At 41.3% G+C, this 26691-nt stretch overlaps 1 protein-coding gene across 1 annotated transcript in view; it reads right to left on the bottom strand.

Moving 5' to 3' along the window:
- The window catches only part of MCTP1 (multiple C2 and transmembrane domain containing 1), a gene marked incomplete at its 3' end in the record, with an annotated part of 296541 nt that overhangs the window by 136865 nt on the left and 132985 nt on the right, over nt 1-26691 (bottom strand). Inside the window, exons 3-6 of the mRNA XM_082497852.1 lie at nt 24569-24711; nt 21687-21766; nt 21014-21122; nt 14141-14179 (exon numbers count right to left, since the gene is read on the bottom strand). Of these exons, the coding sequence (XP_082353978.1) occupies nt 14141-14179; nt 21014-21122; nt 21687-21766; nt 24569-24711 (371 nt within the window). The remainder of the gene's footprint in view (nt 1-14140; nt 14180-21013; nt 21123-21686; nt 21767-24568; nt 24712-26691) is intronic.

Genomic DNA, 26691 nt, shown 5'->3' with positions numbered 1-26691 from the left:
GCAAAAGACAGACTGAATAGTAAATGACCAAAACTGACGGCCCTGAACATAAGATCCTGAGAGACACAGGTTGATGAATCAGAACAAGAGACAAGGCACATTTAGGAAGAGATTTCATACTGGGGTAGAAGCAGTGGTTAGTTGAGACTTATTTTGGCAAGGAATATGTGGTTGTTGGTCTTTTTTAAAGAATTGAATGGGACTCCCAAAGTTTTCCAGGATACTATCATGGAAAATAAGCATGAGTTACAACTCTTAAAGTAAAGCTTAAGTTTAACTGCATAGCTCTCTACTTCACTAATCACAAATGAGACAGTGAATCATTAGAGAGTATACTTGATCTAAATTCCATATTTTGAATGGCTCTTAAAATAATTTGCTGCGTTAGAGCAGCTGCCACCACATAAACCACACTGATTTTTCATGACCAGTAGAGAGTTTCATCAATGGAGGTAGTTTACATCCGAGGTGGCAAGGCAAGATCTGAACCACCATGTGCGGAGCGTAAATTGACAGATGGGTCAGACAGGAGTTTACAAGAGTCACACAGAAGCCCTGAGAACAAGAACGTTTTGGTGGGGAAAGCCCTTGTGGGTCAGAGCCAGACCTCACAGCCTGCGACTGGCAAAGTGCTTTGCAGAGCCCCGTGCACGTTGACTGATAGTGAAGTAGCTGAGCCTACACCTCAAGTTGCTGGACAAAAAGCAGATGACTCCTAAAAACAAAGTGGTGTGGGCTGGTTGTGGCTGTTTCTTCCCCAAGGTAGAGAATTTGGACCAAGGTGGTGCTCTTTTCTCCCTGTATCTATCGGCAGATCCATTGGACAGCAAAAGGTTTACGGAACGAGTCGAGGTATAGTTAGCCAGAGCTAAAGCTATTGAGATTTCCTGGACATAAAAGCAATGTGCTATGTGGTCTTCTCCAGCAAGAAGACAGGTCTTCTCCAAGTGGTATTTTTTTTGTTTGCAAGCAAGATTGAAGAGCATCTGAACAGACATCTAAAACAAGCTTTCCTTCCAATCAAAGTCATCCTTATCCTCAGAAATTACAGATACTGACATACTCTCTAATTTTCAGGTCTTTAGAAGCATAGAATTGTCTGGGTTGGAAGGGACCTTTAAGATCATTGAGTCCAGCCATCAACCTAATACTGCCAAACCCACCACTGAGCCATGTCCCTCAGCACCACGTCTGCCCATCTGTTAAATGCCTCCAGGGATGGTGACTCCACCACTTCCCTGGGCAGCCCGTTCCAATGCTGGACAACCCTTTCCATGAACAGGCCTTTCCTAATATCCAATCTAAACCTCCCCTGGCACAACTGGAGGCCATTTCCTCTTGTCCTATTGCCTGTTCTTTGGGAGAAGAGACCAACCCCCCCTCTCTACACCCTCCTTTCAGGGAACTGTAGAGAGCGAGAAGGTCTCCCCTCGGCCTCCTTTCCTCCAGGCTGAACACCCCCAGGGCCCTCAGCCGCTCCTCATCAGACTTGTGCTCCAGACCCCTCACCAGCTTCACTGCCCTTCTCTGGACTCGCTGCAGCACCTCAATGTCTCTCATGTGGTGAGGGGCCCAGAACTGAACAGTTTTTGAGGTGGGGCCTCACCAGTGACCAGCACAGGGGCACGATCACTGCCCCAGTCCTGCTGGCCACACCATTCCTGATACAGGCCAGGATGCCGTTGGCCTTCTTGGCCACTGGGGCACACCGCTGGCTCGCATTCAGCCGGCACTCGACCAACACCCCCAGGGCCTTCTCCGCCGGGCAGCTCTCCCGCCACTCCGCCCCAAGCCCACAGCGCTGCGTGGGGTTGGTGTGACCCAAGCGCAGGACCCGGCCCTTGGCCTTGTTGAACCGCACACCGCTGCCCTCTGCCCATCGATGCAGCCTGTCCAGACCCCTCTGTAGAGCCTTCCTACCCTCCCGCAGACCAACGCTTCCGCCCAACTCGGTGTCGTCTGCGAACTTACTGAGGGTGCGCTCGATGCCCTCGTCTGGGTCCTTGATAAAGATATTAAACACAACCGGCCCCGGCACCGAGCCCTGGGGGACACCACTTGTGACCGGCCCCCAAATGGAGTTAACTCCAGTCACCAGCACTCTCTGGGCACGGCCGTCCAGACAGTTTTTCACCCAGCCAACCATACGCCTATCCGAGCTATGAGCAGCAGTTCTTTCTTGTAGGAAGGAAAATAAATAAATATGAATGTTTAGATTTCAAGTCAAATTTGACAAAAAGCTAATAGATGAAAAAATGGGGAAAAAAGACTGATTTCACATTTTAGAGTTCTTCCCTTATGGACTTAATTTCACACTGTGAGACAGGAACATCATTTTTAGGTATCTAAGCAACCTTCTGTAACCCAGGCCATGGTGAGGAAGTTACAAAGTCAGAATGGAAACTGTGAGACTAAAACATAGAAATGAGCACAGGTCTTTCCAAGTTTCTGCTATGAAGGAATACTTCTCAAGACTAATTCTTAGATAACTTATTTCCTTCAGAAAGCAGGTAATGCATTTTGCATAATGGTTTCACTCTTCTGCCACAAACAGAAAAAAAAAAACAAAACATGAAGAAACTGCACAGCTTTTAATTTCTCTGGGAACAGGAATATTTTGTAATATACCATCTGAAACAGGCCACGCTGTCTGTACAATGCCACAATTTGTAAAGATGACAGGTCAAGATCTCAGGCCCCAACTAACGGTCATTAACATGGAATTATTATTCATATTCTTGTGCATTTATAAGCAGGCATGGTGACCCTCACCTGCCATGTTGTAAACAAAAAAAAAAAAAAAACAAAGGAAAAAAAGAAAGAAAGAAAAAGGAAAAAAGAAAAAAGAAAAAGGAAAGAGAAAAACAGAAAAGAGAAAAGAGAAAAGAGAAAACAGAAAAGAGAAAAGAGAAAAGAGAAAAGAGAAAAGAGAAAAAAGAGAAAAGAGAAAAGAGAAAAGAGAAAGGAGAAAAGAGAAAAGAGAAAGGAGAAAAGAGAAAAGAGAAAAGAGAAAAGAGAAAAGAGAAAGGAGAAAAGAGAAAAGAGAAAAGAGAAAAGAGGGTAAAAGATAAAGGGTAAAAGGGAAAGGGGAAAAGGAAAGAGGAGAGGGGAAAAGGGAAGGGAAAAGGGGAAAGAGGAAAGGAGGAAGGAGCAAAGGGGAAAAGAAGTTGCAGCCTGCACACTGTGAAGCCTTCTCTCTTTTCCCAAAAGGAAATTAAAATTAGACTTCTGAAAAGGAATCTTTCACATCAAAGTTGCCTGTGAAAGAAAACCTCCCATCTTTTCATACATGCACAGTTTTAAGAAACTCTTCTGACACAGGAACAGAACTGTACCCTCTATTAGACAGGATTAGCACAGTTAGCCAAATACAATGGCAGAGCTGAAAGATGGTCTTACAGCATGGCGTAATATTCTGTATATGGTCACATACTACTCGTTAACGTTACAGGGTGGCAAACCAACTAGGCTTAGCCAGAACCTGAGCGCTGTTCCCAGGTTCATCAAGACCACGTTCTTGATGACTGTATTAATCATCGCAACTTTATTGTTACTTTCTTTAAAAGAAGAGAAGCCTTAGTAAGTACTTTTGAAAGTCCCCTAAGCATTTATCTTTGGGTATCTATGTGACCTTTGAAACTCTAGCCCATAACCAGCTGGAAAACCCCCACGATCTGTCCTTTCCCAACCTGACCTCACCTTCTCATTGATCAGTCCTCATGCCCTGCAAAGCGCCACCTCTCTCACTCGCATGAGCTTGTGCCCATGCGAACAGACTCTGCTTTTACTAAATCTCCTCATTACACACCCTGCTAGGACACCCTCCTCCTTCCCTGCATCCTTGAACACAAAATCTACTGTTCAAGAATAATTCAACAACAGACAGAAGTAGAACAGTGTGCCTACCACAAAGTTGGTTTGTTGGTTTTTTTTTTAAGTTTCAAAAAGCAAATAAATAAAGCAGCCATGTGTCCTGCAAAAGCATCTCTATCCAAAGAACTACTTTGGCTTGGAAGCTTTAAATAAAATACCAATCAAGAAAATAATGAAAGACTATACGAAAGAATGATACTCTTCTTCACTGCTGAACAGAGTGCAAATGGACAAATGCAGCAGAATGATCCAAAGACAGCATTGTAAATGGCTGCTGCAAACTCAAGTAAACAGAATTATTCTCCACAAATTTCTAGGATGTTTGCATGGCTTGGGTAAAAGATTTAAAATAAAGATTGAGAATTTCAATAGATAGAGCTGCTACTTCTACATACCTTGCCCACATGAGAAGCTCACCGTGAGCTGGCACTGTGCGCTGGCAGCCCAGCGAGCCCCCGGCCCCCCGGGCTGCATCCCCCGCAGCGTGGCCAGCAGGGCGAGGGGGGGATTGTGCCCCTCTGCTGCGCTCTGCTCTGGGGAGACCCCCCCGCAGTGCTGCCTCCAGCTCGGGGGGTCCCCACAGCAGAAGGACACGGAGCTGTCGGAGTGGGGCCAGAGGAGGCCCCGGAGCTGCTGGGAGGGCTGGAGCCCCTCTGCTGGGAGGACAGGCTGGGAGAGGTGGGGGGGTCAGCCTGGAGAGGAGAAGGCTCCGGGGAGACCTCAGAGCCCCTTCCAGTGCCTAAAGGGGCTCCAGGAGAGCTGGGAGGGACTCTGGGTCAGGGAGGGGAGCCATGGGATGAGGGGGAACAGTCTGACACTGAAAGAGGGGAGATTGAGATGAGATCTGAAGAAGAAGTTCTTCCCTGTGAGGGCGGTGAGCCCCTGGTGCAGGGTGCCCCGAGAAGCTGTGGCTGCCCCATCCCTGGAGGTGTTCAAGGCCGGGTTGGACGGGGCTGGGAGCAGCCTGGGCTGGGGGGAGGGGTCCCTGCCCAGGGCAGGGGGGTTGGAACTCAATGATCTTTAAGATCCCTTCCAACCCAAACCATTCTGTGATTCTATGAAGGAAAAATCAATACATACACAAAAAGGGATATACAAGGGACTGTCATACGCATTTACAATGCTTTTCCCCTATTAGAAACTACACAAAGCATAACAGCTTGAAGAAGCCATCAATATGTAGACATGAGTTACCAAAACACCTTCAATGGGATCATGATGAATCCTTTCTAACGTTTGCTTGTTGTGACTAAGCAAGTTTTACAAATGGACTACTACTGATAATTACTGCAATATGAAAGAACATTTACCCTACCTCACTATCAAGTATATTTGACATTTTAGGATACTTTAATTCTAGGTAACACTAAATTTCTGTACTTGAGAGATTTACACAGCGCTACACCCTGTGTGTTTTCAGTATGACTGCCATGTTCGCTCTAACAACTCCGTATTGTCACTGCAGTGGCATTCTTGTGGTGACACTACAATACTTGTAATGAGAACTGATACTTCTGCAGCATTTCACACATTTTTTGTGGTGTGCTAAATCCAACAATTGTGCATTCTACTTAAGTGCACTTGCTGGAGCCAGCTCAGGTGCAATGTGATGAATGCTGGGACTCTCTTAAGCAGTGACTATGACTTGAATTTTCTGGAAAAGGGTGGAAATATTTATGCTAGACAAGATTGTGCCAGCAGGAGTTGTCAGAGAAGCTGTGTCAGCACAATCCTAACCTTCACTCTCGTCTTGCTCCCAGCAACCCCTCTTAGAAACTGTGGTTGCAGTGCATGAAAGTCAAGGGGTCTCCTGATGATGCTGTCGTTGCCCAGGATGAGCAGTGTCACCATGGCCCCAGCACTGATGTGAATGTGACACACCGAGTGGACACCAAGTGGACAGACAGTGGCCACCGAGACTTGATGGAAACTTCCTCTGCTTTCGGAATTGTGGGCATGAACCCAGAAAACCCCACACTGAAATGCTACTCTGTTTTTTTGATTGTTAACCATATCAGCTGTTATCACTCACATGCAGGTAATGCAAATATAAGCCTCACCAAATATTTGCATAATTTTTATAACCAGATGTCTAACAGACAGGTGTATCTATTCCGACGTTTTTTACTTCTTTTCCATTATTTAGTAGCTTTCCATCAAGCACTATTTACAGCTGATAAACTGACATGTAGAACCTCATGGCTTACAAAAGCAAGTATTTTCTCAGTCTTGAAAGATCCTTCTTAAAAACCCAAACCCAATAATTATACCTTCTATTCTGAAATTCCACAGAGTTTTGGTTGAAAGATCTTGGTTGAAAGATCGCAAATTCCTTCAATTAAGAAACATCATACAACTTGATGCTCCTGCTTGTCTTATCAATCCTTAGACCATGATTTGCTATTTACAGTTTTATTCTGTACTCAAGAGGCATCTCATTCCAGTGAAAAAGCTTTTGTTTCAATTTAAAACAGCACAGAATGCTTCATAAGGCTTTTGATATTAGGAAAAGCCAAATCAGGAATCAGATAAACTAAATATTTTGAGTTGGGCATAAAACCAGCAGTTAGTAAGGGCATAGGTTTTGCCACTTCAGTTTGTGCCAAATAAGTAAAATAAATAAAAAAAAACAGTCAGCAGTTAGTAACTGAAAGCCTTACACTTTGCAATTCATTTTTGTTTAAAAGTTCATAAATTATATTTTTCTTTTTAAAAGTATATGCAAAAATTTCTAAAGATTAATTAAGGCAAAAATAGTTATCCAAATGCAAATTAAAAATCATTTTAATTCCCTTGCTTTAGATAGTAAACACACTGTTTTATCACCCATTGCAATTATTCAGAAGTAGTTTCTCAGTTATGACTTTGGGATGATAATGTATTTTTACTCTTAGTTTGTACATAACCTGTTGCAACTCAGACTAATTTACCTTAATTCCTGGGAAGAATGGACCTTTGGTTCCAATTGATCAATGTCACACTGAAACAACCCATCACATATTAACAGTATAAATTACGAGTATCATTACATTTTAGTGCATTACAGTATTCCCAGCTCTAAACTTATCATTGATAATACAAAACAGAAGAGAAGGTATAAGAGAAGAAAAGGTGACAACTTTTCCTCCAGATCTTGCTGGAATACTGTGACTAGATAGGGCATAGCAGGTAATTATTCTCCCCTACTATGTTTGGCTAAAGATGCCAAACCACTTTTTCCTCTGTTAATCTTCAAAGTAAAGCACTCAAAAGGTTTTTCTGCTGTTTTCTTAATGTGCCGTTAATGTAGAAAGTTTAACGTGGGGTCTGACCATATTTGAACTCAATTTAATGGCAATTCTCCCACAGAGGTGAAAAGGGCAGGAGTAGACCCTTATTCAGATGACAATAATTTTCAGTGAAACGAACAACATTTCTGTCAAACCTCCCTCTCAGTATGCTTTGCATAAAAGGTACTGTCTTTATTAAAATATATTTGCTTAAATAGTTACGGTTCCACAGGAAAACCTGAGCTAATCTTATTTTTTCACTATACAAACGGTGAATAGAGGCAGTGAGTATATTAATTAGATCTCCATGAGTGTAGGATTTGTTGAAACAAACTATTTATATATGTGATAGCACCTCACTCACCCTCTAGCTGAGCCAATGAAACATTTTCAGGATAACAACTTACCATCACGAACTGCTGTTCAGGGAAATCAAACCTCTGTGTGACCATCTTGTGTGACAATTTCATCAGAGCTTTGAACAAACCCAAGGACAATAAACAACCATGTCAGCCAGTATTATGGCTTTTGGCTACCTGTCCTCCCTATGAGTCTCTATAGGACCACCATCCCATCAGTACGCTGCCCGGTGAGCACAGGAGATACCAGGGTTCCCACCCAAGTTCACAACCAGGATGGACAACTGTTGCAAATGAGGTAAAAACTATACCATCACCTTCTCATCTTCTGTTTGGAAGACCTGAATTAACACCGAGACAGAGCTTGGTCACTCCCATACTGCTGTCTTGTAAAGTAAGCAGAAAGAGACAATATGTTGACAGTTGAACAAACCAACATTAATTTCCAAATGTCTTCCATCCTGAAAGCTTAAAAAAAGAAGACTCAGGTGCTGCACCTTCCTCTCAATTATTGAGTAAAATGGATATTTTTCTTACTTGTTTAGCACACATTACATGCCCTACAGAAGCCATCAGAACTTCTAAGCAGGTACCAGACTGTGGTGCTCTCATCTTAGATGGTGTACTTTGTGGACTACAAACACAAGGAAGGTTCTCAGATGATAGCAAAATACACTTATCTGTCACATTTCTTTTCTCTGGAAATGGCCAGTAAATCCACATTGTGCCAAGTCCCTCTGTGTTACAGTAGAAGTGGGGAGACATAAAGTAGTGCAGCCCTTACAAAGAGGCTTCCCCCATGATCTACACTATCAGAGATCCAGCAATGGTTGTTAGCAAACCAGTCTGACCGTACAGCTTCGCCTGACCTTGCAGTGGGCCAGGCTAGGACGGAGGTCCCTTTCCTCGCAGCAGCCCGTCCAGCGCCGTGCTTTGCATCTGCGGCTACACGGGTGTTGGTAACACAGGAACGGTCTGGCTCTTGCTGACCAGTGCTCGCAGGACATCAAGGCTTTGCACGGGCTGTGGTCAACTAGGTTGGATGGGGCTCTGAGCAACCTGGGCTGGTGGGAGGGGTCCCTGCCCAGGGCAGGCGGGTAGGACTGGAGGGTCTTTAAGGTCCCCTCCAACCTAAACCATTCTACGATTGTATAACCCACCACAGACTTGTTAGTTTCTCCCATCTCCTCGCTATTCATTCTGACCTAGTTTCTGCTCACAGTGAAATTTCATTCCAAACACCATTGTTTTATTTCCTCTTACACACTCCTAATCGTTAATATTTGAGCACACTGAAACCTTCCTCTGAATTAAGTATATATACACACACAAATATATATTTCAAAGGATCTTTTTTTTTTTCAGACTCACTCTAAAATGTGTATATAAATTGTGCCGGAATCACTGTGACAAAACATATCCATCTGTGTTGTGGGAAGAGATGAGCTTAATTTGCACCATGGGAGATACTGTTAGACACTAGGGAAAAAAACAGCCTTTAATGGAAATGACAGTTGAGCACTGGAACCGACTCTCTCGGGAGGCTGTAGGATATCCATCACTGCGGATTTTAAAGGACAGATTAAACAAACACCTGTCAAACACAGTTTAGCTGTCATTGTTCCCACTTTAGGGTAGGAAGACAACTTTTCAGGGGTGTTATTCCTATTTTCTGTCTTTCTTGCACCTACCCTGCACACAGGTAGATTTTTAAATATCCCGGACACCTAAAAAGCTGGGAAGTGAGGTTCGGTCTGTCCAACCAACAAGACCTGCCCTGCCATTGGCCTCGTCTTCCAGAGACATTCCTGTCATCCTCCCAAGTTCCTTCTCTCTTGTTTTTTTTTTTTTTTTCCTCCACCTCTCCCACTCAGCACAGGGAGCAAACAGCCCGCGGAATCCACCATCCCTCACCCTTTCCTGAATTCACCTCCCGGAACCACACGGCAGATTGCACAGCAACACAGGCAAGAGGTGGTTTTTCATATAGTAGTTACTGATATCTTCAGATTCTTCACAGAAAAGCCTGCCTGCTCTAAATAAAATGAAATGCTCTTTGAGAGACAGCATCCAAAGAAAGGCTTCTGCTTAAGTTAATGCAAACAACTAATTGTCAAATGCAGGTAGAATTACTTGACAACTCTGAAAAATGCAAGCTGTGTTTATCTAAAAACTAACATTAACTCCTCAGGAACCATCTGCAAAGACAACCCTTACTACAGGGAAGCAACGAGTATAAAATGCCTGGCTTTTTGCAACAAAAGCACATTTTTTCACATATATAAAAGAAGCATGCAGGCTCTTTACCTTTCCCATTTCCAGCTATAATCAAGGGAAAGTTTTGATTCTGGCTGGAAAATAGATATGTCTATATATGTGTTACATATACATATAAATCAGTGCTGAACTGTAATTACAGCTTCATTAACCCCAAGTTTAGTATTTCTGCTGTTGATTTTAAAGCACTTCACATTAAGAAGTGCTAGAAGCAGTAAGATTTTATCCTTTAAAAATGCTGGTAGTAAAGGCATGGCAAAAGTAATGAAATTTCAACATTAGAAGCTAAGAGAAGAATGAGGAGGAAGTACTTCATTAAAGAGAACACTGCTTTTTGCATGAGAAAAAATAGTGCATTTAAAGAGTCTCTTCTCGCCTCTGTCACAAGCTTTAGGCTTAATAACGGTTAAGAAAATGTTAAGCTTTTTTTACTATTATTTTTGACAGAACTGCACTGAACAATACAAAAGCGACAAGGAGAAAGAGAGCAATATGTGCGTTTCTAAACTCAGCTTTAAGCTGCCAACGTTTTAATAGGCTCCCTTCCCATACCCTTTCCTCAGCTACTCATTAAGCCTCTGTGCTAAGGAGAATGAGTAAATAAGAAGTCAGAACTGATTTTTTTTCTTGTTTTCATAACCAGAGGCAAAAGGAGAAAACAACTCTTCCCAATTCGTCTGCGCTGGCCGGTGCTGGAAATAGCAACGCTTTATTTCTCCTCACAGGGATAGGTTGCACCTCGAGGATTCTGGAATGGAAATCACTTCAGCAATTAGCACTGTTCATCTCACTGTCAGGAGCGGTGTTGACTATTAGCAATAAATTACCTCTCTTGCAAGCTCAGGCTTTTATGTGCGCCTTTTATACCCTGACCATAAACAACTGTTTTACCAAATGAGATCTGGTGTCCAGACAGTCGAAAAAGCAAGAGAGGAGCAGGAATTCTATTTCCATCAGCCCCAGGGAGGAGAGCCATCAGGAACGTCTCTACCTTCGGCAGAGGAGTTAATGCCAAAAGGAAAATCTGCCCTAAGGGAAAACTGCAGTGGATGTGGAGAATCATAGGGTTGGAAGGGACCTCTGGAGATCATCCAGTCCAACCCCCCTGCCAGAGCAGGGACACCTTAGAGCAGGTTGCACAGGAACGCGTCCAGGCGGGCTTTGAATGTCTCCAAAGATGGAGACTCCACCACCTCCCTGGGCAGCCTGTGCCAGTGCTCTGCCACCCTCAAGGTAAAGAAGTTCCTCCTCATGTTTAGGTGGAACTTCCTATACTCAAGTTTGTGCCCGTTACCTCTTGTCCTGTCACTGGGCACCACCGAAAAGAGCCTGGCCCCATCCTCCTGGCACCCACCCTTTAAGTATTTATAAGCGTGGATGAGGTCCCCCCTCAAGCGTCTTTTTTCCAGACTAAAGAGACCCAATTCCCTCAGTCTTTCTTCAGAAGAGAGGTGTTCCAGTCCCCTAATCATCTTGGTAGACCTATGCTGGACCCTCTCCAGCAGATCCCTCTCCTTCTTGACCCGGGGAGCCCAGAACTGGACACAGCACTCCAGGTGGGGCCTCACCAAGGCAGAGCAGAGGGGGAGGATGACCTCCCTCCCTCTGACCCTACACAGCGCAGGCAGTGATCTCGGTCCCATGAATTTTGGTCAAGGTTATGTCTGCAATGAAGCAAACACAATACAGAAAAATAAAAAACTAAAAAAAAAAAAACAAAAAACAAAAACCCAAAGCCAAAAAACCCAACAGTAACAGAACGGAAAAACCTAACACCAAAATCAAAAGTGGTGTTGTATTTCTTCAACGCCACTAAGAAATGTTGACAACACGAGGGTGTTTGAAAACTCCGGTTTACACACAAAATAGATAAAATGCACACCTGCGTTGATCTATGTTTTTTTTTTTTAGCATGCACGGGGGGAGAAGTATTTGAAGTAGAGACTCGGCATTTGGCCAACGTAATTGTTTGAAGCACATGAATGCCGTAACACCGTAATGGAGAAGATAAGTTTCCACTCTTTTCGCAGCTGCTGCACAGGCCCACGGAACTATGTGCACCCACCGCACTTCACGAACACAAGCGATGCCATAGTGGTCTGCGCAGCTACATCTTCACGTCACGCTACGTGTGTTACGGAAGAGGCAGGCTTCAAGTACGTAAATTTTACAAAGTAAAATATGCTGTCATACTCTGTAAAACCAAATTCCTTTAGTACAACTGCCATGTTAAAGACTCTTTTAAACTCTAGAGAGCTAAAAAAGTAGGTTTAGGACGTCCAAGGGACGCAGGAGGCCTGCCTGGTTGAGCAGGGAGCTTCTGAACAATCATTCTATGATTCCATGAAATTTTATAATGATATGTCCAAAAAATTTTAATATTCTGTTTTTTCTGAGCTCTCAGGAAGGTAACACAAAAAATTCCGGAAGAGGAATGATCTCAGTTAAGGCATTATGCTCTTATTTCTAGCCATTTTTTTACAACCTGCAAATGATGTCTTATTTAATATGTATCATCCTGCACCCCAGAAAACAGCAACTATTTTGAAGCAATTCTTTGTAATAAAAGATTTTAAAAATTGTTTTCCTGACAGCAAACCAAAGATTTGGAACTCCAGAATAGCTCCACAATGCAAATGAGCTCCTGTGGTTTAACTGAGATACTTCTGTATATAAATCACACACACACCAGTGCATGTAAGATGTTGTACACGTATACATCTCCAGGTAAAATTATTACTTCAGCTGAGATAAATGTAGAAAAATGCAGTATTTAAATTCATATGCTCACTATTTGCCAAATCTTTTGATGTGCCCCCTTGCAAAAATGGCAACTACTGAAATGTTATCAAATGAACGTAACAAAGGAGAGTATGGATAAATAATTCACTTGAACAGCCCTGAAGAATTCCCAACTATCATGTCGTTCCATTCATTCCGGATTCATCAAAGCTAACGGTTGTGTCAATTCGAAATCTGAAGTACGGGAAAGTTCGTAACAAACTAGTTTTACAAACTGTCATCCAACACATTCAGCACACCAGGAGCTAACGCATCCCTTGCATGATCATGATGCAAACCAGCCGCGTCCTTCACCATCCCCACAGCTCTTAATTAACTCTTCAGAAGTCTGAGCACGTTAGAAATTTCAGGAAAAGTCAGACGAATCGTAAGAGAATCAAAACACTACACATCATCACTTCACCAAGTACCTTTGCTTCACAGATTTCATAAAGGCAACAGAGATTGAGTACTGTCCTGTATCACAGAAGTAAACTGCGTGAAAACCCCATGCAAATCCCCCAAATTAGGAACCCTGCTCTTTTTTCTTTTTTTAAGGTTAAAAAAGCCACCTATACAACACTGTTTATTATTAAACTTCTATTTAAATTTGTGCGTCAATATGCTAGAAAAGTAAATCACTTTACAAAATAAGTGAAATCACCCCATATAGCTATTTCATTTTCTCATTTTAACATCTTCACATGAGAGTATCTCAAAAAAACCCAGATCTACCAAACCAGCTCAAGACTTTGAGAAATTTTAATGCCATTTTTAATTACGCAGATAATAAGAAGGCTTAAAACTCAAAAGCAGTATGGCAGCACTAGCTACGAGTGGTCAGAAAACTGCTGAGAAACTATACCATTTTTTTTATCTTTTTGGAGATACGTACAGGAGAAAGGTAAAAATGAATTGCATTCCACTACAGTAAAAGTCCCAGTCCTTCCCTAGTGGAAAAGAACTTACACTGCTCCTTTTTATCATGCGCGCCACTCCCAAGAGGAGAAAAGCCAAATATTGAATTTGCATGAAGAGGCATCTGAAGAGTTGGATAAAGTGGAGACCAAGAATGATTCCTTACGCACTCTGCTCATGGAAGGCCATCTGTGCACGACCAGCAATCCGGGACGTTTCTTTTTGAGAAGCATCACTCTGTGCACTTCCACACACAAAAACTCTAACCATCAGGGTAATGAGTAATAGGAAAATGCACGTTACCCTTTGGTATGAATTCCTGGTTAACAAGTAAACTTTAAGGAAATTATTTATAAATGAGAAATTAAAGGTTTTAGAAGAAGAATCAGGAAACGTTGGCCACTTTCATGGAGTTAATAGGTGACTTCGAGACAGGCTATAATGCTATAACAAAGTTGAGAGTTTTAATGATTATATCAAAAGCTCAACGGTTTCATGATTTTGATTTGATGAAACACAAAACAACATCATTAAAACACAATTTGAAGGAGAATAATTCCTGTGCCACAGTTTCCAGTCCTAGACGGCACGTTTGGTAAAACATCATAGTTCTTCAAAAAAAAAAAAAAAAAAAAAGCCAGAAAACTGCATGCTAAAAGTTACCTTACTTGATCTTTTCCAACTCTTCCTCATTAGCATTGTCTGAAAATAAAATAGAGTGTTTTAATTACCTTTTCTCTGCAATACAGAAAGAGAGGCCAGCTGTCTCCAGCAGGACAATCCACACTGAACCACCACTACAACTGAAGCAGCGACACGAACACTCCAGCGACAACTACACAAGACTGAAATAAACCCAGACAACGAGCAGCACTGTTCACGCTCAGCCATACTTTCCCGGGCGGTATGAACATCTCATTTCCAGCAACAATGCATCACATGAATGAATGAATAAATAAATACATAGAAAGAATTAGATATGCAAATGAAAAAAAATCAATGTACCATTACTGATAGTGACTTTTGACTGATACTTGAGTGATAGTTTTTTTTAATATTAATGTACTCCAGTTTTTTGGAACACGGCTGTTTCGCTCACAGCTGTAACCACCAAAGAGAAATCCTGCAGGAGGCTCCTCGGGCAACATACATCTGTTACAGGTGCTTTAAGGTTACCGCTGCTAATTAGTTTCACAGCAGTAAAAACAGCTCTTTTGTTTGATGATTACGCACAAGGGATAGAATAATATTCATACCTTGACTCCTAAAAAACCCCAAAACGCAGTAGCCCTATCCCGTTACCTAAATAACCTGTAAAACCCTGGCACTGCTAGAGACAATGCTCCGACCTGCCGGGAGGCAAAGTGTCCGCAGACTCATTCTTAATCATTTAATAATAGAGACACACTGGTCAAGACGGATGTGGACAATTTATCTGTGAACACAACTGCTGCTTAAAGCAGTTCTGTGGAAACACAGAGAAATCAATTCCTACAATTTAATAACGTCTAGCAGCTGGTTGTTGACACTTTGCAAGAATAAATCAAAGGCCATTAATTTATATTGAAACTTTATGTCATAAAAAACAACCCTTTTTTTAAATGAATTATTGCAAAAACGCTTTCTTTTTCAGCTAATCGAAATAAATTTTGAAATGCAAACATTTTCCTTGCTAATAAATAAAAATATTATATGGGAAAAAAAATGAAAATGGGAGCAAATATGTGGGGTTTATATTTTTGAAATATCCAGAAACTGTTCAAATAGACACATTTTTTCGGGAGAAGAAAATCAACTAGCTGCCGAGGAAAATTTATAAGTTGCTATGAACAGTTAAAGCCTAAAGCTTCTGCTGTAAGTTAATGATAATTGTGGCACTGTGGCTTTGGAAAACATACATAGACACTAAACATTTTATAAAACTGGAGAAAGCCATTTAGCCCATGTTTATAGGGGAGGCACAGAAGAATCAGGCAGCTTGAGGGCTGCAGCAGTCCCTGGAGAAGACCTCCGGTTCCCTGCTACACACCACAGCTCCTCCCGTCCTCGTCCTGGCCGAACCCTACACAGCTACGAGAAACTCGGCTCCACCGGGCTTGGGACCATGCTGCCAGCATGGAGGAGAATTCGTCCCGGCAGCTGAATTTACTATGGGTTGAATGTTATTTCAACGCCAAGGAGTTCACTTTGAGTAGCAGCTACAGAAACGTGTGACCGTATGTGTTGAGGGCGTCAGCATCGCCACCAGCTGTAGCAGGACGAGCTGAAGCCACCATAACCGCCCTTGGAAACCAATAAAACAAATATATAGCACAGGGCAGATTACGATGGATGATCTATGCGGAACTGTTTCATCTGAAAACGTGCCGTGGCCTGAGCCATGCAATTCTTTTCTTCCTAAGCTGTTACTCTCCTTCTGGCAAATTGAAAAGAAAATAATATTGCATTACAAGATTGAAGATGGCAAGCAAATTTACAGCATATTAATGCTGTTAATATTTTCATATGAAGCAAAAAAGTATTAAGCATCACTTGGGATAAGTTGTTTAAGGAAAAAACAAGGCCGTGAATTTTATTCTCATTAGACGACGGCATCCAAAAAAAAGTAGCACTCATATGTTTCCTTTTTTCCGTTTTCTGTGCTACTCAGGCCGTTGGCAGTAGTGGAACAGCAGTCCCCAGTCTCTGCTGTCCCCAAGGCAACAGTTGGCATCAAGCTACCAACTTCCTAATCACCAGTAGCGGAACGTTGCCTGTAAGACCGAGGTTGGAAAGAACCGTTGCAGAGCCGAGAGGGGAGACATGCAGCTCCGCCGAACTCGCAGCCGCTCTGCCGGTCCTCCCGTGACGAAATCCGCGCACGGAGCGGAGAGCGGCAGGAAAACGCACATGCACTGCGGCACCGGCGGCTACAACATCAGCAAACACAGCATCTGCAGGCAGCACGTACACGCTCCCGACTGGCACGCATGCAGCTACGAACGGCACGCGGACATGCGCAGCGCTACGTGAACCCAAAGGGACATAGGAATAGAATGCCGTCTGAATTAAAGAAACATAACAGCCATCGCTGGAGCAGCTCTAAGAAAAAAAAAATCAAGTCATCGGTATTTCTGACTCGTTTTAAAGCAGCCATCAAAGGGAGAAATGAATGAAAAATACAGAACATACATCATAAACATTATTTTTTAAAATAAGAGTTAGGGTTGTTTTTTTTTTTCAGAGCTCACGGGTTTTAACACTTTTATATACACATACTTTTCCCGTATTTATTTCACATCATCTCAGTTTGTACCAGTTATCTAAGCTATCTGTCATCTCAAAGCAAAATAATTAAAAAAGCTGCATTAATGTAAAGGACAAGTATTGTTAACAGCACAGAGCAAATGCAAATGAATTATTGGAACTAGTGCTACTGCAACTTAATTGTGTTAGGCTGGAAATAGATCATACTTTTCACAAATACTGAAGACATTCTTATTTTTACAGTTGTATGAGAATAATTCATTCATCAATTTCCTTTCACAATTTATGATTCTTCGAAAATTAGAACAAATCAGATTGCCTTCATTTGTCAAAACTTAAAAGAATAGGACTTCTACTCATGTATGTAGTCTGAATGTGATATTACAAGGCTATTACTTTAAAAGTTCATATTTTTATGGCTTTAGAACAAGCACTAGGTCACAAAAGGCGAAGATATTTACATACTATGTTCGCTAAAAATTTTGATTTGTTCACCTGCCCATACTCTTATATTAATTTTCAACGATAACTGCAGGCTACTTCTGCATTTTCTTCCAATAAAACATACTACAAAAACATAATAGCGTGTTCTTATTTATGAAACTAGTATACTGAATCTCCCTTAATTAAATCATGTCCAATATTCTTCGACTGGAAAAACACAAGTTGTAAACCACGTAGGCACGGTTTCTGCAGTCCACCAGGAAGGACTCCAAGACAAACACTCCCCTCTCCTAGTCTGTAATATAATTTTACATACAGTTACACAAACATATGCATATGTTATATTATTATGTTAATAATAATAATTAATAATGTTAATAATTAATTATGTTAATATTCTTAGTTGATATCTGAACCCAAAGATGCGATCTGTTTTGATCTTAGGGAATGGGACCTTCCAGCTATAAATTCCAAAGAACATCTCATCAGTCAGCACAAGGAAAATCTGCATTTCAGCAGAATTTCTTTCAGAAAGGTAAGGAAGAGGGTGCTCCTGTGTACCAAATCTCTCTCTCACGTCGCACATCTCAAGGCTTCACAAAAGATAGTTCCACCCAAAAAGAAATAAACTTCTCAGACTGATTTCTGATTTTTTTTAAGCCATTTGCAATAATACCTCTCTCACAGACAGGTGCCAATACACAATAAGGCCACCGATGTCGTACCATTTAACTTCAAAACTTCCACCTTACCCCCTGGCACGGGTGTGAACAGGAACAGTGTCAATGTTTCTCATGCAGCGTGACAGACTGCGTCTTCCTGCAACGAACAGCTGCGCTGTTTCGGTATGCCACCAAAACACTGTGCTACGGGACCTGTCCTCTACCTACACGAACGCGTTGCCAAAAAGGCTTTCCCTTTATCTGCACGTCAATGCACGACCTCCAAAACACTCTCTGTCGCTCAGTTCAGGCAGCGAAACCGGACTTGGAAAGTCTGATCTGCATCAAAGAGCTACCGAACGGCGCTCCACGACCGGCACGTCTCCTTCAACGGGGCTGGGTTCGGGTGATGGCTGTGGAGCTGCCCAAAACACGGGGTCCCGCACGATGCTGCTTCGGCAGCCACAGGGGGAAAGCGAATACCTCCTACGTCGTAGCTGCTCTTTTTTTTATTTCCCCAATGCTCCTAGTAAACACTCTCATTTTAAATATATGGAATTAAAGTACATGAATTTCATTAATAAAGTTAATTTCCGGATTCTTCAGCTTGACGATTTAACCGTTTCACACCATTTGCATGTGACAACATGTGCGAGCAATTTAGAGTAACCATCTGAACAAATCAAAACTTTTTCAGAAGAAAATACGTTTTTGAAATGTCGGCCGTAGAGGGATATCAAACCACCAGGAATTAAGAAAACTTGCAATAGCAAAAAAACGCATGTGATGTCAGGAGACAGTGTTTCTACATCTTCTGTGCAGCAGTCATTAAAGCATATTTAAAAGTGCTCACAGGTTTTTATCTAAATATTTCAACTATACTATTTGAATTATTACCTACACAGAGATATCCACGGAGAAGGAAAACAATAATCATTCCAACAGTGCGTTACACAGATCGGGAATGAGGGAGTTGCTTTAATTACTACTTTATGTGGGGCACATTTCCAGAGTGGACATGAATTAGCTTTGATCCCCTAATGTAACATTTGAAAATTTATCGATCTCGACCATATTAAGTTCAATAAAAATTATCCTCATTATTACAAGACCTTTTAAAAATAACCAAGGGTGACAGTTTCACTGGAGTGAGTGATACATTTTGTAATATATCTACTCCTTAGAGAGTAGATAAAATCTGATAAATAAATAAATAAATAAATACATGTGGTAACTGAATAAAAGATAATTGTGCCTTGAATTATTAAACCCCTAACACATGCACATACAGCAACTCAATGTTAATTTTGTAGGTCGTTTTTCCTGTGCTGTGACACGAATTATCTGATTTTACTGCAACTTTGTTAGAACCGTCCTGAGAGCCTTACCTCGGGACGAGTGGTTTCTAATAATAAATATAAAGCTTCAGAATCATAATCTCAGTCTTGGGCATTTTCAGAATGAAGTCCCATATAACAATTTGAATGGGAAGAAAAACCGGTCACTCGAGGTAAACGAAAAGGATTAGCTTACTACATAGGAAGCTAACGATGAAATGCGTAATAGCAAAACCCAGTTCTTCCTCCTGTCACAGCCGGTCAGGTGGATTGGAAAAAAGTTGCCACCCAGCAGGTCTACGGCGCTGCCATTACTTGTGAGGTTCAGCTGCTAATTAATTCACCGAGTAAAGACCCCTATGAAAGACGTGTTACACTGTAGAGTCTAAACTGCCCTTCTCACCTCTGGTTTTCTTGAGCGCTCTCTGTATTACAGCTGGTGAGACTGAGCGGCGCAGTACCTATCCCCCCTGTGCGACGAAGAAAGGAAACTAACGCGCGGTCCGCGTAATGGTTTCCCACGTAAGAGTGCTGTATTTCTGTGCTACGTGATTTGGGATTATGGCAGGATAATGCCAAAGCCACTCGGAAAAACAGGGCTATTACCAGCTGACTCAGCAATGCTGGTCTTGCCCAAATACGAACCAAAACACCCCACAAAACCCCATAATGAAACGTGTTTTTCAGTGGGAGTGATAAACGCTTTTGTGGTACAAATTTGCAAGATGGTAGTCTGAGTTGTCCGGACAAACGTACTGCTAAAATAAAGAAAAATACCCTGTTTAATAAACTTCCTGCACATTACTAACATTTTCCATTATTTTTGTTAAGTTCTAACAGAACGTCACAAAGAAAATTAAGAGATGAGAAACCTATTTTCCAAACTCTACATCTCCGTCATACCAAATACCAAGCACCTACTTCCAATAACTGACTTATTGGGCTATTTAATAATAGCGAGGGGAAAAGCGGAAAAAGAACAGTACTACCATCCGCCAATATTCCTCAGGTATGCAACAGGATGATGGGTCACACTGCGGCATACGGACACACATTTGCTCTTACAAAAACCATACAGTTGACCATATCCATGGAAAACATCAAATTAATACTTTTTTCCTGGCCTCCCTGAAGCCAAAGGAATCCACATTAGTTTACAACCTCTGAGCAAGACGCCATCTCTCTCTTTTTTCTGTCATATTTGTAGTACTACTGCTCAAGTCCAAAGTCAACTGACAAAAACCTCATAAAACACACCCAACTAGAGACAGAATTTGTCACAAATTATCAGGATGGATAAAACTGGAAACTATTTTCAGTTACAACTTCGTAGCTCACAAAACTAAGATTGATGAAGGAATTAAAGTAAACCTAGAAAACCACACGATTTTGTAATTGAAATCTGGTCATGAAATTGAAAAATATCAAATAATACTTTGGCACAAGATGCCAAAAAGCAGAAATACTACCGTTCTTCACATTTCTTTATTTTCAGTGTGGAATACGATTCAAATGTTCTTATCTAGGGATGGCAGCACTAGGTCCAAAATTCTTCACCAGTGGTTTATTGATATTTTTCCATATTAATCAGCACCATTCACCTGCAACTGACTTTATCTGAAACTGATTAACATTTATGCTCCATCTGGATCCCTCCGTACTATCTCAGGGAGGATCCATTTCGGATGAAGTATGCTGTACTGTAGCAGAAACACTGTCCAGCATTATTTTAAGAATCGGAATTGCCAATTTAATCTTAGAACATGTGGTTTACTCTTGTCCTTTAAGTCATTTAACCATAGAACAATCACAAGAGTGATGCCACATATTAAAATGTTTAAAATTACCACTTCTCGCTGTTCTTCTCTAGGAGCCAACAGAACTGTTAAAAATATACTTCCCAGATCATGGTCAGGGTAATGAGGATCCTTCAGACTCAAGGTAACATGTGTATGCCTAGGAGACAAAAACACATGCATTTATTTTGACTTCAGGCTCTCAGATAATGAAATTTCTGAATCGTGAGAATTAAAGGTGTCTGCATTTGCATGGAAATACTTGAAAATGGTGCCACAAATTTACCCTATTCCTACTTTTAAGTATAGCAGTCTAAACACTCATAAATAAATACTAAATACTGTTACTCCGTGTTAAGTACTTATACTTACTGAAGTAATCAAATCTGAACTGTAACATTAATGGATTAAAAAACAGAAAAAAAAAAAAAGTTAAACGGTATGTGGTAATGCTGTGAATGAAGATAATATAAAAACAAGATTAAAGTGGTTATGAAACTAACCTCTCCATAGAAATCATAAAAAATGTTGTGCATGATGTTAATATATTATTAACACTCATATTACAGTAATTCCCTAAACATAAGTGTTTCTCCTTGGCTAGTTTTACGTAGTGTAGGTTTATATCATTATTTTCCAGCATAATGTTCTATTTGCAATTCTACAAACACGGTATTAGCAGACAACCATAAAGAACTACTCCGTGGGCTTCTTAGTGCCATACCTGTTTAATTCCAATGAAGTGAGATCCAAAAATGCTGAACCAATAAAGTCATCTTGAAGTCCAAAGTCATAGTCAAAGACCTGAGATGCACAGTAGATAAATGCATTTTTAACTCTTGGAAATCTTTTTTTTTTTTTTTCCTTTTTTCATATTTTCTTGCTTTAAGAATGGTTCTTGAAACTCCTTTCCCAGAGTTAAGCCACACGCTTCTCACATGTCAAACCAGGACTATGGTAAAGCAACCTGCAGCTTTCTGGCCACAAAACATGTTTGAAACTGCTCATGTGGAAGTCAGACTGCATCTCGTACAGGCACAGGGGTATACTACCACGAGACCTCGTATGTGAATACCATCAATTTTACAAAAACAAAAGCAACAATTTTATAAACAGAGGCACTAAAAGAAGGAAGACCAAAAGAATAACCAAAGTTAAGCAGAATCATTGGTTTGCTATACATTATACATTAATTGACATCCTTGCCAATTTTGCAAAGTACAGGCAGAAGGGCAGGATATGATTGCGAAAAGTGGGTCATTACAGCACTCGCATCAGTGTTAGAAATGATAAAATTGTAGGTTTTGATGGCTGTGTAAGCTTCTAGGGTTTAGAAATATTATAATCTAAGATGAAAACTTAATGGGTATGTGTAAGGAAACAGTGACATTTACTACTCCACTATGAGGAGCCTGCCTGCTAACTTGCTACCTAAAAGAAAAAGCATATGGACAAATTAACTGACATCCAGGCAGGAACTTGTGGCCAGTACGTGGAATGGTATCAATGATTTGAGAAGGATTATGCCTTCCCAAGGAAGAATAACAAATAAACTGGGGACGGCCTTGGAGAGAAATAAAAAAGGTAGATGGCAACAAGGAAAAGTTGTGACACAAAATTACAACAGGCAAAAAATAGGAAAATGTTGATCATCAAAATGAAATTTTCTAGGTAAGTTAAATTTTCTTGGAAAATACAGTTATGAGAACTTCTGAGGACTAGAATATACCTTCAGCTCTAGGTAAGAGTGAGGCTCGTGCACAGCCAGTAATGAGAACATTTAACTTAGATGTGACAAGCCTAGGTTCAAGGTCTTCAATTTTGATAAAAATACTTCAACTGTTGTATTACAGAAACTCTTTTCCAGGAGGCAGTTAAAGCTACTCGTCTTCCATAAACACCTAAATATGGATGGGGCTCAGACAGCAGTAACAGAAATCCCATAGCCCAGTGGGGACTCATGGGGTTGACCACAGTATTTGAGCACAAGTCTCTCGTATGCATTGATCTACCTGAGCGGGTACCCTCAGATTTTCTCTGCCTAATATCCATTCTAACGGGGAAAGAAAACAAACAGTGAAAACTCAGCTCATGTTGCAAAACAGAATTGTTTTCTCCCCCTGCAAATTACCAGGATGAAAAGGTCAAATAAATATTTTCAGCAGACTCAGTACGACTTAATCACGTCTTATACTATCTGGGCAAGCTATAAAAAACAAAATATTTCACACAGTGTGTTCAGAGTGCAAACATGGGTAGACCTTATGCCACTTCACACACTCTTCCACAAATAAAACCACACACAGGTATTCCCTTGTGACCCTGCAGCGGGGCTGGCATTTGGCACGAATGAATCAAAAGCGGTAGCTATGTTGTAAGCGTCCTTCTTTGAACCTGTGTGCCTCTTGCACAGTGCTGGGCACGTGTTCACTCCTTATGAGTCACTAAGCTTAATAAGGGCAGGAAAATGCCAACTGAGAATCATAATTAACTTTATGCTTTTGTAATAACAATGTACTCCATCTGAGCAGAATACATGAAACATAGTACAGATCGATACTCAAAGGCTGTTTAAGTGGCATTTATCTACTAAAAAAAATATAGTTTCATATGTCAGTTAAAATTTGTCATGTATTTGAGATTAAGACTGATACTGATCTGAAGCATTATATCATTTCAGACCAATTAAAAGGATTACTTAGGTAAGACTTAATTTTCCAATCTCTCTCAAAGTACTTTTGACCTATGTATTTTCTAATTAGAACCCTAAGACTACAGTTTTTCCAATAACATTTTTATAACTTAATTTTTATCTACTTTGTTTTACACAATGAAGGATCACTTTTGGATATAGATCACCATAAAGTACTGGGGCCAGAAAAGCACATTTCCATTATAAAACAATAATCACATCTTCTCTGGTTTCCATTCCAATACGGATAGCTGCAAAGTACCAGTGGCACTGCTGCTAATCTGCTAATTGCTCCCGGCATTGCTGGCCTCCCCTTGACTTAAACTCAAGCTGTCTGTTTTTGCGGAGTAAGTGTCGCCTCTATTACGGCAAAATCATCCCCGCCTGTGAGACGCTGAGCAGAGTTAAAATGTAAATTAAAAAAGAGCATAAAGCACTACGAAACATGTAAGCAGACCCTCTGTGTTCAAGCACAAATGGAAAAAAACCCAAAACCTAGCAGAACTGGGCACACATCTTGATAAATTCTCAACTTAACCTCAGCAAAGAATTGCTTTTAATGGGATAGATTATGCTTCATATTAGAATTATGCCAATGATAATTCCATAAATAAAAGGGATGCTGTCATTATGCAACACAGTTTATTTTCTTTGCCTCTGTCCTTCTAAGATCACACTAAAGAAGTATAAAACAATTACGGCCTGGAATAAACAAAAATGCCTGTATTTACCCCTTTTTTAATTTTGACATCATCATTATGCAGATATAATTTAAATAATTTTCACCCCTAAATAGTCTTGACTAATTCACTATTGCCCAATAAATTTTCCAGTATACAAAAATTACAAAATATAAGTTATTTCAATAACTCTTCTGTTGTAATTCGACAGACAAAAGTAAGATAGTGTCTCACCTTTACATACAACGGTTCTCTTGTGTTATCTATGAGAATGCAAGCTTTTTCCTCCCACACAGGATTGAGGTTCTTGTGTATTGTCTTACTTCTAAATACTTCTTTTCCTCCGAGTTTGAACTTGACATATGGATCACTGGTTCCTGTTAAAAGACACATATATACTGTTGACTATGTCCTTTTAATACATACGGAGACTAAATTACCTTAAACAGAACTAAGCGTAATTTCTACTGATAAGTCAAATTAAAAACAGCAGCTGAGGAAAGCATTTTTTATTGTCACAATTTATTATTTTCCACAGTGTCGTTACTCCCGTAATTCACAGTGTTAACGTCACACAGGTGCTCACATTGCTGTCTTGCAGTCAGCATTTTGTTAGCATTAAAGTTAGTTAACCATTGGCATTAGCTGAACTTCTGATAGAGGGACTTGCGTACGACCATTTTGTTATGTGCTTGGCCAGATGGTCGGCCTCGGGAATGTTTCTTCACAAGTCGCTGAGCTAATTAATAGAGGATCTCTTTGAGGCATTCTCATGGATAACGAGGATTCTATCCTTGAGTCGTACGAGAAAGGACACTTAATCGAGGAAAGCAAGTATTGTTGTCGTCCTTTGAAGTGAAACATCCTGGAGCAGATGAGCATACGAACCTTGAGGATGCTACTTATCTACCATGCTTTGAAAGGCCTAGCCAGCTTGGCAGAACAGTGAAAATTCTGGGTGTCCTAAGCTGAACTACCTTCATTAGAATGCTAAAACTCATGCCCATAGGACAAGAAGACCCTTGCCCATGTGGAGACCCTTCCCTTGGGCAGGTGCAGTGGCCAAGGAGAATGACACAGCAAGAAGTCCAATCGCATGTAAATTACTCACCAGTCATGATAACTGGGAGCGTACTACCTTGTAACTTTTGTGTATAATGATGACACGGAAACCAGCATGAGGTGTGCATGGTTTGTGGAAATATCCCGCCGTGCACCCTGGCCACAAGAAAGCAATGTCTCCTCTCTAAACATAGTCTCTGTGTTTCGGGGGAATGGGGACTCACACCTCTTTTGCAGGTAACAGCGTCACTTTCTGTTGTTGCAATCCCTACCCAAAGTCATACATGAAATACTGTCTCCCGAAGTGTAATTTTTAGTTAACGGAATTATGTCCTTGTTAGGGCTGGGATTTTATCTTAATGCGATCACAAGAATCGGATTATAAAGTTAAAATTGCTTCTGTAAAATATGAATCTAATTATCTTATGCCTTTGAAAAGGCACAGGCTCCGCTGACACCGCTAGTGTAACTCTTCTCAGACTTCACTGTGTCCAGGCTTTGCTCTTCCACGACGACACACCTCCTACAGCACTCACGATGAGCAAATCAACGCCAAAGTGAGCCCACAAAGCCCACGTGCTCCCTGCACTGACCAACTGCCCGCAGGACAGCACAGGCCAAAGCCCCGATACAGCTGAACAACAATGAACTAGGACCAGAAAGACAACCCTGAAGGGAATCCAAAGAGAAATGTTAAACGGGGCAGGAATGGACGGGATGTGGGGGTGGAAGCATCAGAAGGAACAACTGGTGGAAGGAGGACTCTTGGGGTGGAATGAGCTGGGGGCACAGAGCTCAGCAGCCACCCAGGATCACATATGTGTCCTCCTCACAAGATACCCCCATGGGGAGACAAAGGGCAGCAAGCAAAATCTGATGGTGCACACAGAGGTGTGACAAGAGAGAGTGATAAATCACTGCCACCTACCCGAAGGTACAAAATGGCACATCCAAAAGCAGCACAGACATGGTCACCCCAATAGAGGAAGCCCCAAAGATGTGAGGAGGACCTGTTGTGAGGAGGACCTCACCTCCCCACCATGCAAGACCCAGATAACACATCTGTGCTTGTGAATGTGAGCATGCGGGCCATGAGACTGAGAGCGTGAAAGCAAATGACCAAAATCAGTTTTGGTTTACAATAAAACCACTTTCCCCAGCCACAAGTTTGACACTGCGGTGTGCTATGTCACCATTACCACGCTGTGGCGCTGCTTCCCATAACCTGACCTCAACTCCTGGTGCATTGACTTGAGCCGACAAGTGGGAAAGAGAGTGAACCCGGGGGAAGGAGG

Source organism: Vanellus vanellus (assembly GCF_965231255.1).
Source record: "Vanellus vanellus genome assembly, chromosome: Z".
NCBI lineage: Eukaryota > Metazoa > Chordata > Aves > Charadriiformes > Charadriidae > Vanellus > Vanellus vanellus.
Note: the sequence above shows the minus strand (reverse complement) of the source record. Positions and strands in the feature narration are given on the sequence as shown.